The sequence below is a fragment of the Lampetra fluviatilis genome, chromosome 1 (assembly GCF_964198595.1).
Source record: "Lampetra fluviatilis chromosome 1, kcLamFluv1.1, whole genome shotgun sequence".
NCBI lineage: Eukaryota > Metazoa > Chordata > Hyperoartia > Petromyzontiformes > Petromyzontidae > Lampetra > Lampetra fluviatilis.
In genome coordinates, this window is record NC_136275.1 from 37,751,416 (window position 1) to 37,770,244 (window position 18,829).

The window sequence follows — 18,829 nt, forward strand, 5'->3', positions numbered from 1 at the left end:
TGATTAAGGTCACGGTTGACGTAAGTGGCCAAGACGTTTCCATCTCGCATTCGTTGCGACGCTGATGTAATTGCTAGGCCCGTCCCCAGCAGAGCCGAGTGGAGACCAGGCATAGGATGGAAGACCGGGGAGACCGGGTCAGACGGAGCCAGGAATTGACGCGCGGGTGTATGTGAGACCCACGCACGCGGCTGTCTCGCGCTTTGGGACGCAAAGGGCCAGTGGACCACGCAGAGATTTGCGAGGTGGGCCGGAGACGGTCGCAGCAGCGGCGAGTGTGTCCGTGAACCCGTCTGTTTGGACGTAAAGAAAGTGTTCATGTCCTCGGCGATGGGGATGTTAGCGCACCTTGCAACGAGCCCCGGCCACCGCCCGAGATCGATTCCTGGCTACGGCAGACATCAGTGGCCAGTCATATTTGAAACGGCCCTGGTCACTCTCTGCCATTCACCCAAGCTCGCGTGGACGAGTAGGCCAAACACCTCCTAAGAAGGACCCTCTCGCGCTATCTCAAGCGAGGCCATTTTTTCCGCCAGGGGTCGAGCATTTGCAGTGCTGCGCCTATGCCACCGTTCGCTATCTTAGTCATAGGTGAGGGAGCGCTACGAGGTGGAGGAGGAAGTGAGCTCCAAATTCCACATCGGCGATCGCCCGGGGCGCTGTCAACTCCAGGCCGAGTTATGGCCCCGTGGCTCCATTCATACTGCGGGTGGCGGGGCGAGGGGGAGGCTGTGGGTTCCTGCCCCCCCCCCCTTCTCTCCCCATCGCCCTGCCGGGACCCAGGACCCGCATCTTGTTGAAGGTCGGCAGTAAATCTGGAGAAGGTGTGAGTTGGGTTTCGTGTAAATTGGGAGTCGTTATGGGGCCTAAATCTTCATTTAAAAAAAAAACTACCACTGTGACTTTCTCCACTTTCCTTGTTTTATGTTTTCTTTTCTTCTGGTCAGCCTAAAAAAGAAAGAATAATAACCCTAATAGTGGGAGGATGGGGTGAGGAATAATGAATGGGCGTTGTGTTATTTCCTCCGCTTAACGCTGCCAGAATGTGAGTGCTGTCGATGCGCCAATAATACGAGTCGACGTTGGCCAAATCATCGCCTAATGCGCCACCGAAAAACGCGCACCGCTAAATCCCGACCCGGGTTTGGAGAGGGGGGGTCCGTGTCTGGCAGAGAGCGTCTAATGATGGTTGCCACCAGTGCGCCCACGCCGTTGAGTTCTGCCCAGTAGAGAGGTGCTCGCTAACCGCATCCTGTCCGCCTTGAAAGTAGCCCTCGCTCGCTGCATTTGCCCCAACTGCATAGGAGGATGCACGTTGAGTGATCTTTGTGCTGCGTGCATAATGTGTGTGTGAGTGTGAGAATGAGTGTGTGTGAGTGTGTGAGTGTGTGTGAGTGTGTGTGAGTGTGTGTGTGAGTGTGTGAGTGTGTGTGAGTGTGTGTGAGTGTGAGAGAGAATGAGCCGGTGAGTGGGTGTTAGTGTGTGTGAGTGTGTGTGTGAGTGTGTGTGAGTGTGTGAGTGTGTGTGAGTGTGTGAGTGTGTGTGTGAGTGTGTGTGAGTGTGTGAGTGTGTGAGTGTGTGTGAGTGTGAGAGAGAATGAGCCGGTGAGTGGGTGTTAGTGTGTGTTCGTGTGTGTTCGTGTGGGGGGAGTGGTAGTGTAGCGGTGAGCGCTGCGCTCCACTACTAACCCAGCCACCGATTCCCGCTCACGGCCAACACCAGTGACGATTATGTGAACCGGTCCTGGGTCTCTCCCCTCGGTCGACTCAGCCTCAAATGAGTACCTGGTGTGGTGTGTAAACATCAGCGCTGGGGAGACAAAGGCGGTCGGACGTGGTGTTGGCCAGTACCCCCTCGTGTGCCGTTCCGACCTTCATAGGTGCTCGCTAACAGCACTTGCCCCAACACTCTGCGAAGGCTATACGGGGGATCTTTATCTTTGCGTCTGTGTATGCGTGCCGGGCTAGCAAGCACTCGCCTCAACAGCCTGTTAAAGGCTACACGGGGGAGCTTGACTTGTGTGGGGGGGGGGGGGGCAGACGTGTGCGGGTGGGCGTGTAACTGGCTGCACCCCCCCCCAGCCCCACCTCGTGCCCCCCCCCCCACTCACCCCCCCCCACCCTCCCCCCCAGCCCCACCTCGTGCCCCCCCCCCACTCACCCCCCCCACCCTCCCCCCAGCCCCACCTCGTGCCCCCCCCCACTCACCCCCCCCACCCTCCCCCCAGCCCCACCTCGTGCCCCCCCCCCCACCCTCCCCCACCCTCCCCCTAGCCCCACCTCGTGCCCCCCCCCCACCCTCCCCCCCCACCCTCCCCCCAGCCCCACCTCGTGCCCCCCCCCCCACTCACCCCCCCCCACCCTCCCCCCAGCCCCACCTCGTGCCCCCCCCCACTCACCCCCCCACCCTCCCCCCAGCCCCACCTCGTGCCCCCCCCCACTCACCCCCCCCACCCTCCCCCCAGCCCCACCTCGTGCCCCCCCCCCACCCTCCCCCACCCTCCCCCTAGCCCCACCTCGTGCCCCCCCCCCACCCTCCCCCACCCTCCCCCCAGCCCCACCTCGTGCCCCCCCCCCACCCTCCCCCACCCTCCCCCCAGCCCCACCTCGTGCCCCCCCCACTCACCCCCCCCCACCCTCCCCCCAGCCCCACCTCGTGCCCCCCCCCACCCTCCCCCACCCTCCCCCTAGCCCCACCTCGCCCCCCCCCCCAGCCCCCCGACCCACTCGCTGAACGCATTTGACCCAATCGACTCGCACTCCGTTTCCATGGGAAACCAACTCGACTCTTCCCGAGTACCCTCGACTACGCGAGATGATGGACGACTCGAGTTGGTCAACAACAACAACAACACGGGGGGTGCGTGTGTGTTGTGTGGTGGTGGGGGGGGGCGAGATGGTGGGGGTGAGTGGAGGAGGAAGGAAGAGGGGGGGTGCACTTATCGTTGCTTGTGTTCTGTGCGCCATGGAGACGGGGATCGTGAGGCTACGTGGAGGACCCTGGTTTCTTTCGCAGCATACCACCTCGTTCTCGCTCTCTCTCTCTGCCTCTTCCGTGCTGCAAGGGGTAGAGAGAGCCACACTGAGCCGTAGGACTCTTTTCTCAGGAGGGTTCTGAAGCTACATTGTTTTTCATTTGTAAGCAATTTTTCCGCCAATTAACGGCGAGTGTGTGTTATTTTGCCACGTGGAATGAAACCCGAGCACCAATTGCAAACCCACGCCACGCGCGAGGGCACAACGCTGTATCCCCCGTACAGATAAACACAGATGGCGATTAGTCCACTTGCTGCATTGCCTTTTCTACCGGCGAGCCAGGGGCACGGCTCCTCCTCGATGCTCACGGGAAGTGAGTGAGAGTTTCGCAACATTCGCCCGGTGATCCACACCAATCCTCGCTGCTGTCTCCACAGTGCTGGCAGCCACGTGCAGTGGCAGACGCGCCACCGTCGCCCGCCTCTGAGCAGCAGAGACCAGTCCAGGGCTGGCCCACGAGGACAGCGGTCTGGGCAAATTCCCGGTGGGCCGGTCCGTATGGGTAAATTGTAAATGTGATCAGAGTATATATTTTTTTATATATATATAAAATATATTTGAATATTTTTTGCATTTTTTTTGTTATTGTAATATTTCATTAGAATCTCATATGTACGCTTCATTGCTCACAGTTTGCATTACGTCTCCATATCCGGCAGCCGCAAAGATTCTTCATCACCGGCCCATTTCGTTTTTCTGGACCCAACCTAAACGGGCGACTGAGATGGCGCGACAATTAGTGCCACTCGGCGTGTTCGCAAGACGCCTGGGACGATTGTAGGTCCCAGAGACTACGACTCCTCGATGCCTGCGCTGGGATTGACCTGCACGTTGGCTTCGGAGCGCCGGCGAGTGCCGGTGGGGGTGGGGGGTCACCCACGTGCCCCCCACGCCGTAGTGGAGGTCGCACGCGGACCACGCGAGGAATTACCTTGCGTTCCCCCGCGGTCACGTGGGGACGACTCGTGTGCTTTCCACGCGTGGATGATGATGATGTTGATTATGATTAGTGCACCTCCGATTGTAGTACGGCTGGCGACGTACGGTGCGAAAGAAGTTCAACATACATACACACCCGACGGTGGTGGTGGTGATTGCATCCTCTCGACACTGCACGTGGCCTCGGAGTGAACCTTGCCTGGCACAAGCGCCGTGGTGACGTCACCGCGACTGTTGTTGATGATGATGATCACGATGATTGTATCTGTGTGGTATAAGCATCACCACTGTGGAGACAAAGGCGTGTTGCTGGCCACCCGCCTCTTCGTGTGCCGCGACTGCCTTCACAGGTGCTCGCTAACAGCACTTGCCCCTACAGTCTGTTAAGGCTTAATGGGGGCTCTTTGTCTTTGTCTTTTGTGCGTGCGCGCGTGCACAGCCGGGCTCCCGTACGCGGTCACGGCGGGGACGGCGGCTGCCGCCTACCGGGGCGCGCACGTGCGCGGGCGGGGACGGGGCGGCTTCTACAACACCCTGAGAGCCGCCACCCCCACAGCCACACTGCCACCCGCCTACGGGGGGTGGGTGCACACAATCACACGCACAATCACACACACAATCACACACACAATCAGACACACAATCAGACACACAATCACACACACAATCACACACACAATCACACACACACTGAGACAATCAAACACACACTCAAACACAATCACACACACACAGAAACAATCACGTACACACAATCACACACACAAGCAATCACACACACAATCATACACACACAGACACAATCACAATAATACACACACAATCAGAAACAATCACACATACACAATCAGACACAATCACACACATAAGCAAACACACACACAATCATACACACACAGACGCAATCACAATAATACACACACAATCAGACGCAATCGCAAACACAATCACACACACAATAAGAAAGAATCACACGTACAATCAGACACAATCACACGCACAATCAGACACAATCACACGCACATAATAAGACAATCACATGCACACACAATCAGACACAATCACACAATAAGGAAGAATCACACATACACGATCAGACACTATCACACACAACAACAACCGCCATTCGCCACTAAGTGGCGGTGACGTCACCACGCCGCGTGTGCCAGGCTAGGTGGACGTTAAGGCCACGTGAAATGTCGAACGCCCGCTGGCAGGAGGTCACGGGGCAGACCCAAGTGCCATGGGTCCACTGACATATGACTGGCCGATGCACCACCTGTGCTCCGTACGGTATCAACTTGTTAACGTTTAGCTGCTCGGAGCTCTGCTCGTTGTTGTGAGCGTCGCTCCTGTGCCCTCCGTTGTTGCTGGAGGACGTCTGCCTCCAACTACCCAGTAGCGTCTTTCACGAGCCTCCTCCACAGTGACATATTTGACACCACTCTTACCGGTCATCAGCAAGTCCACTCAGCTCTGCACCACATTCGCCGATCTCTTCTCCAGCACATGCCACGCTCGTTTAGCCCCATCTATCCGGCCAAACAGAAGCTGCTTGGGCATGCCTTGGCTGGGTATGCGGGCTGCATAACCCAGCCAACGTAGCCTTGCCTGCCAAATGAATTCAGCAATGGGAATGTGTCCAGATTTTTCAAGTGACCTTCTCACACAATATAGCCTAGTTAAACCGACGATGGATCATAGGCAGGCCAGCCTGATTCGCCTGAATGTTTAAAACCAGCGCAGATGTTCCTTTAGAGGGGTCCGTTGTATCTATACCAAATGGAAATCCCTCTCTATAGTCATGGAAAGCCTCTCGGACTATGCGCCAAATTTATATTCAATAATATCGGAGCCAAAGGGGCCTGGCTGTCTGATCCCAAAGTGATCAGAGAATGGCTCTGACTCCAGGCCACGCAGTTTACCCGGGCCTGCCCACCACGATGAGAGTCCTGAATTATTGTGAGCAGAGAGTCAGAGACCCCCGAAAGCGCGAATAATAACCCACAGCTCAGACATATGCGTGCTATCACAGGCCTTGACGGGGTCAGTGAAGCAGAGATGTAGGTCCTGTAGAAATTCCCTACCCCTCTGCTGTAGCAAACTGACAAGATATGGCACCTGTGCAGGAGGGCATCTGCCTGAAACCACATTGGGGCTATGCAAGTCTTTCTTCCTGCAACACTTGAGGCACAGCAGCCCCATCAGGGTCATCCCCACACACACACCCGCACACAAGACAAAAATCCCGCGCATAGCCTTCACATATGTTTGGGGCAAGTGCTGTTAGCAAGCAACTATGAAGGTCGGCACGACCCACGTCCGGGTTGGTGGGTAGCACCACGCCCGACCGCCTTTGCCTCCCATCGCCAATTTGAGGCTGAGTCGACCTATAGGTAGACGCGGGACCAGCTCGGATAATTGTCACTGGCGTGGGCCGCGAGCGGCAAATCGAGCTCGGGTCGCCGGGTTTGCAGCGTAAGGCGGCGTCAATCCGCCGCACTGCTGCTCCCCGCAACTCACACGTCACGTGACGCACCCACCACGGCACTCGGGATCACGGAGGAGGCCCGGCGTTTAAGGCCACGGCGGAGCGCGCCGTGTGATGGAGCAATCCGCATGTCAGACATTAGCCGCACTCGCGCACCAGCAACATGACTCGCCACGAAATGCTTAAACAAGCTGGAGGGGAGCGGCGGGGGCTAAAAAAATAATATTTTGTCGGGAAATAAGCAATTTGGGGCACTGGGGGAATGGAAAAATGGAAAATCCAACCGAGATGCGTGGCTGGGAGATTTTCCAGGAACTGTATAAAAACAGACGGGAGCCCTGGGGGCGTGCGGGGAGGGTGGAGGGGGGCGATCCGGAGACGGAGGAGCTCAGTAAGGAGCTGTCACGATGCCGCCCGCATTAAGACGTAGAGATGAGCCCTAATGACGGCGACTGCGTTACTCGCGGTGTCACCCTCCTCCTTCCCGTCTCCCTGCCTCCCATCTCCCTCCCTCCCATCTCCCTTCATTCCCTTCCCCCCCCATCTCCCTTCGTCTCACTCTCCCTCCCCTCTCTCTGACTTCTCCCTCCCACCCATCTTCCCCCATCCCACACTCCCACCGCCCTCCCCCGCCATGAGTTAGCACGAAGACAAAATACCCCGGATAGCCGTGACAGACGGTAGGGGCAAGTGCTGTTAGCGAGCACCTATGAATGCCAGAAATGCACACGAGGGGTGGGTGGCCAGCACCACGCCCAGCCCAAGTGGCGATGTTGTACACTTCAATGAAATTGAACTAATTGTTGTTTCTCTATTTCCTCTTGATTATCTTAATTTTTCCATTGATTCATAATCGTTATTCTCATGATCTCATTGTTACTATTATTTATTTGCAATTATTCATTTTGATTTTACTTATTTACTATATTTCCCACATCATTATCTCGTGATTATTATTTATCTCCACCCTTATCATCATTGCCATCATCATTATCACTCTTAAAATCATCATCACCATCACCGTCATTACTGTCATCATCACCACCATCGTTGTTATTACCCTAATCATCATTATCACCACCACCACCATCATTTATCTCACCACCACCATTATTTATTATTATAATTATCATTGTTATCTATATTATTACGACTACTACGACCGTGGGACTCCACGTGACTCTCTGCGCCACCACCACCATCACCACCGCTGCCGCCCACGCCGCCGCACAGAGTTGTGTACCAGGACGCGTTCTACGGCGCCGATCTCTTCGTGAGTACCCACGTCACACTGAGAACACGCGTCTAACCAAGTACCCGCGTCTCAGGCTCGCTCGAGTCAATCAACCAATCAATTCTCTCTTTCTATCTCTCTCTCTTTGCTCCGTGGAGATCGCAGTTCTCATAGGAAAACACAAGTCGACAAGATCGTGATAATAATTTATACGCGGCAGTTTGTGGCCCTCGCATGTCTGTCTCGACGTAAATATATTTCTATTCATCCCATCAGCAGCACGCGTGGAGGGGGGAGGAGGGGGGGGGGCTTCCTTCCTTCTGGGAGTGTATCATATCAGCAGCATTGATTCAGGTAGACAAGAACACATGCTCAGGACTGGCTTCGAAACGCATTGTCTCATCAGCAGCAGCAGCAGCATAGTCCGAGACAACCAATGCAGATGAACTCGACGATTTTAGAAAGGACATCCTCTCTCAACGCTGTAGGGCTCTCAGCTGGACGCACAAGCAAAGTAGATACACAACCAACAACACCGTTGGCGTGCCTGTGGAGAATGTGAATAACAAAAGCACAAACAGGCGGACACTGCCTCCTTCACGTGTCCCTAACAACCAAACAAGAAATCAGACGCGAATTGCGGTCCAGGAAAACTATCCTTTACGCATCGTACAGGCAGTGCCTGCACCGAGCTACCCCGTGACATAACGAAGGAGTTTCCAAACGACATTCATAAATGTGAGAATAGGTTTTTCCCCTTTTTTTCTGGCAACAAAACAGGTGTTAAGATGCTAAAACACCAAACGGAAACATTTTACAAGGAAGCATGTTACTGCATTAACCACAATACTTGTGGTCAGAATGCAAACCAATAACGTACTCTGATAATATCTGTGGCATTGTCTTTAAAACTGATTGGTCCACACCAGAGACAGCTTTCTTTGGAGCCTAGTCTCAAAAGGCGTTAGACCAGAGGACGCCAAAAGGCGTTCCTATTCTCATATTTTGCTACTGGCAAAGGAGGTCCCATGATGTAGCTTCTCACCCCGAGCTCTCATTACTCTGATAGTGCATTGTCTTTGTGCTGTATGGGTCTCTATGAGAGTGTGTGGGTCTCTATGAGTGCGTGGGTCTCTATGTGAGTGTGTGGGTCTCTATGAGAGTCTATGGGTCTCTATGAACGTGGAGGAGAAGAACTTTACTCTGCCGCTCCATCAATATCTAAATGAACGCCCACGCCCATGGGACATAAAAAAAACTGGTCGCCCATCCAATCACTTTCCAATCCAGTCTCAAACCTGCTTAGCTTCTCAGATTCCTACCAGGTCTGGGCGCTTTCCGGGGTGATTCTGGACGTAGGCGCGTGGTCATTCGGGACGGACACGATTAGACAGCGACCAGCAGGGCAATTGGAACGCGGCAGCAGAGCAAGTGGGTGGGTTAGCGGGCAGGCGGGTCAGAGTTCAGCAGCGCTGAAGCTGGCATCCCTTAAGATTCTGGGCTCAAATCCAGACAGCGGATTGCAATTAAAACCCGAGTTTCTCAAGCATTGTGACGGCGATGGTCTCAGCCCGGGCACCAATGACCTCACGAAAACATATTAAAACAGCAACAAAAACCGCGTCTCTATTAATGTGGCCCTGCAGCTTCATTGATTCGGCGAAATCCCTCGCGTGGTAGGTTTATGCAGCGAGTCCCGCAGGCGAGCAAAACACTCGTTGGACCATCGTGGAAAAAAAAGAGTCTTGAGACTCAGTGAGGCTCTCCGGATTTTTTGTTTTGTTTAACCCCACGTCTTGCTTCGCTCAGAAGAGAGACGTCCATCTCACCGGGCCTTCGCCCCGGTAATAAATCAAGGTTTTGGATGAATCGATGGACTGATTGATAGACTGATTGACGGGTGCATAGATTCATTGATGGATTATTGAGCTTGGGGCTTTTGAGAATTAGCCCGTGGAGTTTGAAGGCCCTTCCTTCGGGGGTGAGGGGGGTTGAAGCTCCTCGAGTTTTGCCGACTCGTCGTCCCAACGCAGGAGCCACCGACCAAAGGAGAAACGGGTTGAGAACTTGAGCGTCGAATTGCAACGTCGCTCTCCGCTCCGAACGAACCACGGGCCGTCGACGTCTGGCACCCGCCTGACGGAAGTCCGTTCCGCTCCCTGGAGGTTAAGTTGCAGCTGAATGTTGGCAACCTTTGCTGGCAACAAACAGTCGGGGAAATGCGACTGCTGGGGTCACCAGAGCCAGGCCATGGGGCACGTGCCCCAACACTGCCCCACCCCACCCCCCACCGGCCCGCCCTCCTGCACCGCCGATTTGCGGGCAATGTCATGGACATCCACCATGAGAGAAACACGCAGAAGCGACCTGGTGCGCCCACTGATGACTTGCTGCGAATTGCCGCCCTCTCACCGAGCTACGCAGTGGCAGAGTGAGTTCACTGCGCTCCAGGCCTGGCCAGGCAGCTCGTGCAAACAACTAACCAGGCGCACAATTGAAGAACGCGATGCGCGGTCATAGCCGGAGCTCTGAGACTGACACCGATCCCCTGGCTCCCTGTTCCGGCGAAACTTTTTTTGCCACCCAAATATATCCACGGAGAAATTGCGCAAACTGGAAAAGGAGTTCTTTCTAGATTTGAAGCTTTCGTGACTGCAAGGGACAGTCCCATTTACAAGCACCTTTACATCAGCCTCACCTTAACAACTCTTTTCAACCAGTCTACACAACAAAGGCTCATTCCTAACAGCGTGCTTCAGCCTCACAATAATAATATCCAGGGGCCTACCTTGGCTGCTCCCACCCTCAACCAGTCTATATACAAGGACTGTTTTCTTGGAATTTCTCTTACTTGATACAGCTATCGTGCTGTGACGGTTCCACCTGAAGACGGAGGCTTGTGTTGCCTCCGAAACGTCGTGATTTTTATTTTTTATTTTTATTTTACTTTATTAATTTTTATTTAAAAAATTTCCAACGTGACTTTACCGAAAAAAACTTAAGAATAGGCAAAAGGAGTTGACATTTTGTTTGTTGCCAACGACAACCAGCTACCCCATCATCAACCCCAGACCTCAACAATGTCACCTCGCCGTCGACTCGTGTCCCGATCCCCCTTCTGGGGTCGCGCTGATGTCACCCCCCTAGAATCTCACCCAGATCCAGGAGAACGCTGTCGAACAGAGTGGAACATCGCACGCACTTCCAGAATAAACGCTTCATCCGAACATCCGAACATCGCTTCTGCCGGCTTAGACTTTTTCTCCTACGAAGACACCGATGGTGTTACCGTCAACCGCATCGGAACAACAGCGGGCCGATTCATGAACAGAAAATTAAAGGCACGAGCCACAGGATCGCGGTTGTGGCCACGCAACTCAAACCGTGGACCACGCAGTAAACCACCGGAAGAACCAAGTGGCGAGTCACGTGCCCGGTGGCTTTTTATGCGAGGCAGCCGCCAGTGACCGGGGCCCTACCCTTGGTCACGGTGAGCTTCTGAGATTGGACAAGAAGCGAGCGAGTGGCGTCCAGGGGGACACGTGGCCGTGGGCAATGGCGCTGCAGGTCGCGTTGCGTAACTTCCCACGGCGCTTTGCCGTTCCGTCCCGAAGTTCGCCTTCGTTCCGGAGTTTCGTTGTCGTACAGCGAGCGAGGGTGCTGTGACCGCAAGGATCGTGGCAGGTGTCGTGGTTATCGGTGGCGCGATCGTGGCGCCCTTTGCCGAGTGGCGCTCCGTGTCCCGGTGGTAATGACCGGAGTGTTGTGATGGGTGACTATTGGTGGTGGTGGTGGTGTTGGTGAGGTTATTATTGGTGGGGTGGCGAGGTTCCTGGACTTCCTCATTGAGAACCCAGGGATATTGCTCTCTTGTCTGGATTACTCACCGCCGACTCACCTCATTCGCTCACTCAATCACTCCCACACCCTCACCAAACCTCACCCACGTCGCCTCACCTCATTCACCTCTCTCACGAAGCCTGGTAAAACCAGGCACAGGAGAGAGAATGGGCAGCGGTATTAATCGGATGCTTACCCGTGCGCTTGTGTGCGTGTGCCCGTGTGTGCGTACCCGTGTGTGTATGTGCGTGTGTGTGTACCCGTGTGTGCGTGTGTGTGTGCGTGTGCGCGTACCCGTGTGTGTGCCCTTGTACCCCCGCGTGTCCATACAGGGAGGGTATACGACCTACCGATACGCGCAGCCCGCCACCGCCGCCGTGTACAGCGACAGGTGAGACCCAGCTGACCGCGTCACTCGCCGAGTCACCCACCGCGTCACCCACCACGTCACACGCCGCGTCACCCACCGCGTCACCCACTGAGTCACCCACCGCGTCACCCACCGCGTCAACAGGCCGAGTCACCCACCGATTCGGTGGAGCGACGACGGTTGAAGATCACTACCGTAGTGGCGGCCAAAAGGAATGGAACTCCTTCCCGTAGTCACGCTCCACCATCACCGCCGCCCCCGGCGTCCGATGGGAGATGGAGCGATGAAATCTGGGCCTCGTGTTTCCGAGATGGATCCATCGCAGAGATCGCGGCGAGAGATGGCGACTCATTGACCAAAGGGCCTCCCTTTCGTCCAGCAGTGGATCAATCATTGCCACTGAGCGACATCATCAGTCTGGCAACGTGGGCTTTTTTTTCCTTCCATTTATAATTCCATTAAAGCGGTGGTTCCCGACCTCATTGGTATGGCGGAACTCCTCACTCACTTGTACACAAAGACAAAGATCCCCAGCGTAGCCTTTCACCAGACCGTTTGGGCAAGCCATGTCAAGGCCGGCATGGCATGGAGCTCATGCCGAGAGGCTCAGTTGGCGGGACATTGAGAACTTGGGTCGCCGAGTTTGTAGCGCAGTGCGCCAACCACTGCGCCACCGCTCCCTACTCTCACGCACACAAAGACGCCCCGTGTAGCCTGAGCCGACGTTTGGAGCAAGTGCTGCGAGCGAGCACCGATGAAGGCCGAGGCGGTGGGTGGCCAGCACCACACCCGGCCGCCTTCGTTTCCCGAGTGGCGATATAAACACACCGTCCCACGTACTCATTTAAGGCTGAGTCGTCCTAGGGGAGGCCCAGGACCGGTTCAGACAATCGTCAACGGTGTTGGCCGTGAGCGGGAATCGAACTCGGACTGTGGGGTCCGTAGCGCAGCACGCTAGCCGCTGCACTACCGCTACCCACACACACACACACAGAGACAACCACACACACACACACAGACAACCACACACACACACAGACAACCACACACACAGACAACTACACACACACAGAGACAACCACACACACACACAGACAACCACACACACACACAGACAACCACACACACACACAGACAACCACACACACACAGCCCAGAGCCATCGGCGTGTTAGTGGCGGTATCCATCAGCTGGTAGGGGCTCGGCGATCAATAGGCGCGTCGCGCTCACGTGAGCGATGCGCGCTGTTCCGCTTACCTTGACTGCCACCAAGACCCCTACTCACTCATACATACAGACATACAGACATACATACACCCCACTCACTCATACACACAGATATACACACATACACCCCACTCACTCATACACACAGACATACATACAGACACCCCACTCACTCATACACACATACAGACACTCCACTCACTCATACACACAGACATACAGACAGACATACACCCCACTCACTCATACACACAGACATACAGACAGACATACACCCCACTCACTCATACACACATACAGACACCCCACTCACTCATACATACATACACCCCACTCACTCATACATATATATACATGCACGCAGACATACATACACCCCACTCACTAAAACATACATACACACAGACATACACTCAAACATAGATACAAAGACAAAGATCCCCCCCCCCCCCGTATAGCCTTAATACACTTTTGGGGCAAATACTGTTCGAGAGCACCTACGAAGGCCGTCACGGCCCCACACCCGGCCGCCTTTGTCTCTCTAGTGGCGATGTTTACACACCGCACCAGGTACTAATTTTAGGCTGAGTCGACCTAGGGGAGGATCAGAACCGGTTCCACTAGTGCAAGCCGTGGGCGGGAATCTAACTCGGGTCGCTGGATTCGTGCAGAGGAGTGGCTCTTAATATGGGATACACGCACACCCACTGGGGGTGCGAGACGTGGCAGACTTTTGTTTTAGAAGGTAAATCATCCAAACACAAATTAAGCACCGGCACGAAAGTACAATTGCTTTGTCTCATCAAGCCCGTGTGTTTATTAACATTGTACTTTTTTTTGTTTTACCATTGACAACCAAGGGGGTGCGATGCTGTGGTAAAGGTTAAGAACCACTGGTTTAGAGTATTGGGCTGCTGCTGCTACATTATACGCCGCTTTGCTGAGCTGTAGGTCACTTCTGAAACAGAGCTGTATATCTCAGTGGGCCTTAGCTGGTAAATAAAAAAAAATGTTTAGTTTTAGACAACTTCACTACATCTCCCCGACACACACACATCCCAACGCAAAAAAAACGCAAAGACTAAGATTCCCCGTATAGCTTTATTAGACTTTTGGGGCAAGTATTGTTGGCGAACACATATGAAGGCGCACGAGGGGGTGGGTGGCCAGGACCACGCCCGGCCGCCTTTGTCTCCCTCGTGCTCATTTGAGGCTTAGTCAACGTAGGGGAGGCCCGTTTCAGATAATCGTCACCGGCGTTGGCCGTGAGCGGGAATCGAAACCGGGTCGCCGTGTTCGTAGTTGCAACGCAACACATACACACCACCACCTCCACTCGCTCAGACACACACACACCACCTCCACTCGCTCAGACACACACACACACCACCACCACTCACTCAGACACACACACACACACCACCTCCACTCGCTCAGACACACACACACACACACACCACCACCACCACTCACTCAGACACACACACACACACACCACCTCCACTCGCTCAGACACACACACACCACCACCACTCGCTCAGACACACATTCGCAAACACACGAATACAACGGAGACAAAGACACCCACAACCATCAACTCGCAGCGAAGTCATCCCCCGCTCCGCTCGCCCACCCCCGCGTGCCTCCCCTGGCAGCGACGGTGGCACCACGTCTATTTATTTGGCTTCATCACCATCAGATTGTCACATGGTCCCGTGTCATTCCTCCGCGTCGCTAAACCAGATCTCGGGAAGACGCGCGTCTCTCGCGACTCGCTGACACCCCTTTCCCTGCCCGTCTCTCCCACCACCTCCCCTGTCCCCCCCGGCCCCCCAAACACCTCTCCAACCCCCCCCCCCCCCCCTTTTTCCCCCTCTCGTTCGCCCGCAGCTATGGACGCGTATACACCGCAGCGGACGCCTACACGCACGCGCTCGCACCCGCCGCTTCCTACGGGGTGAGCGCGATGGTGGGTGAATGCTGCTCCCTCCCCCCCCCACACACAAGCCACGGCCAACTCGCTCCCCCAGGCCACCCCTCGCCCCGCGGTCGTCTTTGTCTCTCTCCTCTCTCTCTCCCTCCGCCCTCCCTGCCTCTCTCTTCTCTTCTCTCGGCGAGAGCCCGAGGCGTTGAGAGCTGCGCGCGCCGCTGCGAACCAACGAAGCCGACAACTCAAACAAAGCGACGGACGCTGCGCCGAGACCCGTCGTGGGTCGCGCGTGCAGATCCCATCCCTCGCCGGCGAGGCGGAGCCACAGAGTCAGCTGGCAGGCAACGCAAGCCAGCAGCAGCATATGGCTAGGGCTACTACTAGTGGCTGGTTAGTGTGGTTATGGCTAGGGCTAATGCCAATGGCTGGTTAGTGTGGTTGTGGCTACTACTAGTGACTAGTTAGTGTGGTTATGGCTACTACTAGTGGCTGGTTAGTGTGGTTGTGGCTACTACTAGTGGCTGGTTAGTGTGGTTGTGGCTACTACTAGTGGCTGGTTAGTGTGGTTGTGGCTACTACTAGTGACTAGTTAGTGTGGCTATGGCTACTACTAGTGGCTGGTTAGTGTGGTTATGGCTACTACTAGTGGCTGGTTAGTGTGGTTATGGCTATGGCTACTACTAGTGGCTGGTTAGTGTGGTTATGGCTACTACTAGTGGCTAGTTAGTGTGGTTATGGCTAGGGCTAATGCCAATGGCTGGTTAGTGTGGTTGTGGCTACTACTAGTGACTAGTTAGTGTGGTTATGGCTACTACTAGTGGCTGGTTAGTGTGGTTGTGGCTACTACTAGTGACTAGTTAGTGTGGTTATGGCTACTACTAGTGGCTGGTTAGTGTGGTTATGGCTAGGGCTAATGCCAATGGCTGGTTAGTGTGGTTGTGGCTACTACTAGTGGCTGGTTAGTGTGGTTGTGGCTACTACTAGTGACTAGTTAGTGTGGTTATGGCTACTACCAGTGGCTGGTTAGTGTGGTTGTGGCTACTACTAGTGGCTGGTTAGTGTGGTTGTGGCTACTACTAGTGGCTGGTTAGTGTGGTTATGGCTAGGGCTACTACTAGTGGCTGGTTAGTGTGGTTGTGGCTACTACTAGTGGCTAGTTAGTGTGGTTACGGCTAGGGCTACTACCAGTGGCTGGTTAGTGTGGTTGTGGCTACTACTAGTGGCTGGTTAGTGTGGTTACGGCTAGGGCTACTACCAGTGGCTGGTTAGTGTGGTTATGGCTAGGGCTACTACTAGTGGCTGGTTAGTGTGGTTGTGGCTACTACTAGTGGCTAGTTAGTGTGGTTACGGCTAGGGCTACTACCAGTGGCTGGTTAGTGTGGTTGTGGCTACTACTAGTGGCTAGTTAGTGTGGTTACGGCTAGGGCTACTACTAGTGGCTGGTTAGTGTGGTTGTGGCTACTACTAGTGGCTAGTTAGTGTGGTTACGGCTAGGGCTACTACCAGTGGCTGGTTAGTGTGGTTGTGGCTACTACTAGTGGCTGGTTAGTGTGGTTACGGCTAGGGCTACTACTAGTGGCTGGTTAGTGTGGTTGTGGCTACTACTAGTGGCTAGTTAGTGTGGTTACGGCTAGGGCTACTACTAGTGGCTGGTTAGTGTGGTTGTGGCTACTACTAGTGGCTGGTTAGTGTGGTTACGGCTAGGGCTACTACTAGTGACTGGTTAGTGTGGTTGTGGCTACTACTAGTGGCTGGTTAGTGTGGTTACGGCTAGGGCTACTACTAGTGGCTGGTTAGTGTGGTTGTGGCTACTACTAGTGGCTAGTTAGTGTGGTTACGGCTAGGGCTACTACTAGTGACTGGTTAGTGTGGTTGTGGCTACTACTAGTGGCTGGTTAGTGTGGTTATGGCTACTACTAGTGACTAGTTAGTGTGGCTATGGCTACTACTAGTGGCTGGTTAGTGTGGTTATGGCTAGGGCTACTACCAGTGGCTGGTTAGTGTGGTTGTGGCTACTACTAGTGACTAGTTAGTGTGGCTATGGCTACTACTAGTGGCTGGTTAGTGTGGTTGTGGCTACTACTAGTGACTAGTTAGTGTGGTTATGGCTAGGGCTACTACTAGTGGCTGGTTAGTGTGGTTGTGGCTAGGGCTACTACTAGTGGCTAGTTAGTGTGGTTATGGCTAGGGCTACTACCAGTGGCTGGTTAGTGTGGTTGTGGCTACTACTAGTGACTAGTTAGTGTGGTTGTGGCTAGGGCTACTACCAGTGGCTGGTTAGTGTGGTTGTGGCTACTACTAGTGACTAGTTAGTGTGGTTATGGCTAGGGCTACTACCAGTGGCTGGTTAGTGTGGTTGTGGCTACTACTAGTGACTAGTTAGTGTGGTTGTGGCTACTACTAGTGACTAGTTAGTGTGGTTGTGGCTACTACTAGTGGCTGGTTAGTGTGGTTATGGCTACTACTAGTGGCTGGTTAGTGTGGTTATGGCTACTACTAGTGACTGGTTAGTGTGGCTATGGCTACTACTAGTGGCTGGTTAGTGTGGTTGTGGCTACTACTAGTGGCTGGTTAGTGTGGTTATGGCTACTACTAGTGGCTGGTTAGTGTGGTTGTGGCTACTACTAGTGGCTGGTTAGTGTGGTTGTGGCTACTACTAGTGGCTGGTTAGTGTGGTTGTGGCTACTACTAGTGGCTGGTTAGTGTGGTTGTGGCTACTACTAGTGGCTGGTTAGTGTGGTTATGGCTTGGGCTACTACCAGTGACTAGTGAGCTAGCGTGGTTGAGGATGAATCTCGAAACTCCTCACATGAGGCGGTTGAATCGTGGCTGGGAACTACGAGCGCTGGAACTGCGTTAATCAAAAAACCAACACTGCCAGTGTATCAGGTCTCAAGAAGGGGGCAGCCACCTCTCCACCCCTCTCCTCTCTCCTCGCTCCCCTCTCCACGCTCCCCTCTCCACGCTCCCCTCTCCACCTTCTCCACCCTCTCCGCTCCCCTCTCCACCCTCTCCGCTCCCCTCTTCACCCTCTCCGCTGCTCTCCACTCTCCATCAGTGTCTCCATCGTTAGACGCCGAGTGGGGAAGTGATCACCGCGGAGCGCGACCTCTGTGACCCCTGTGACCCCTGTCGGCCCGCCGGCCCCGCGAGCTGTCGCCTGCGATTGCCCCATCGCCTGCACCACCACACGGAGGGGTGTGGTGGGGTGTGGGGTTGGGGGGTGTGGGGGCAGGGGGGTGTGGGAAGGGACTTGGCCATCGCTGTATCCCACCACTCAGCTCGCGGTGCTGAGCCAGCGACTGAAATTCCGCATTCCTATGGCGGGGGACCGCGTCTGTCCATAGGGCAACAGCTGTTGACTTCCTCACAAAGCGGCAGTGGGGGTTTTTTTTTGGGGGGGGGGGTTCTTTTTTATCGAACCCGGAGCGATATTTGGGATGAGTTGATCGCCTTTCGCCAAAGCAGAAATTGAACTCGCATCCTTCCTATCGCCGAGCCACCGAGACCAATTTAGTGATGGAAACAAGCGGGCGCGCTCATGAACGTTTGGCGGACGTCAATCCGACGGCCTCACCCACACGCCAACGTTAGCCCAACGTTGGTGGAGCGTGGCGGCGACGACTCCTACGAACTGGGGCGAGTGACGCGAGTGACGAACCCACCGAATGATGACGCAGACCCAGACCATCAGTGACGTCAGTGGGGAGGGAGTGGGGGGGGTGGGGGCTGCCAGAGCGAGCGTTGAGCAGCACTCCGGAAC

General features: G+C 54.7%; 1 protein-coding gene across 8 annotated transcripts in view; it reads left to right on the forward strand.

Moving 5' to 3' along the window:
• LOC144935311 (RNA binding protein fox-1 homolog 1-like) overlaps positions 1 to 18,829 on the forward strand; it is a 183,531-nt gene that overhangs the window by 156,044 nt on the left and 8,658 nt on the right. For 4 of the 8 annotated variants that reach the window (XM_078861879.1, XM_078861871.1, XM_078861914.1 and 1 more), the window contains exons 8-11: positions 4,414 to 4,555; positions 7,699 to 7,738; positions 11,872 to 11,930; positions 15,027 to 15,105. In XM_078861879.1, the coding sequence (XP_078718005.1) occupies positions 4,414 to 4,555; positions 7,699 to 7,738; positions 11,872 to 11,930; positions 15,027 to 15,105 (320 nt within the window). The remainder of the gene's footprint in view (positions 1 to 4,413; positions 4,556 to 7,698; positions 7,739 to 11,871; positions 11,931 to 15,026; positions 15,106 to 18,829) is intronic. The other 4 variants (XM_078861895.1, XM_078861887.1, XM_078861922.1 and 1 more) reach the window with 1 other exon arrangement.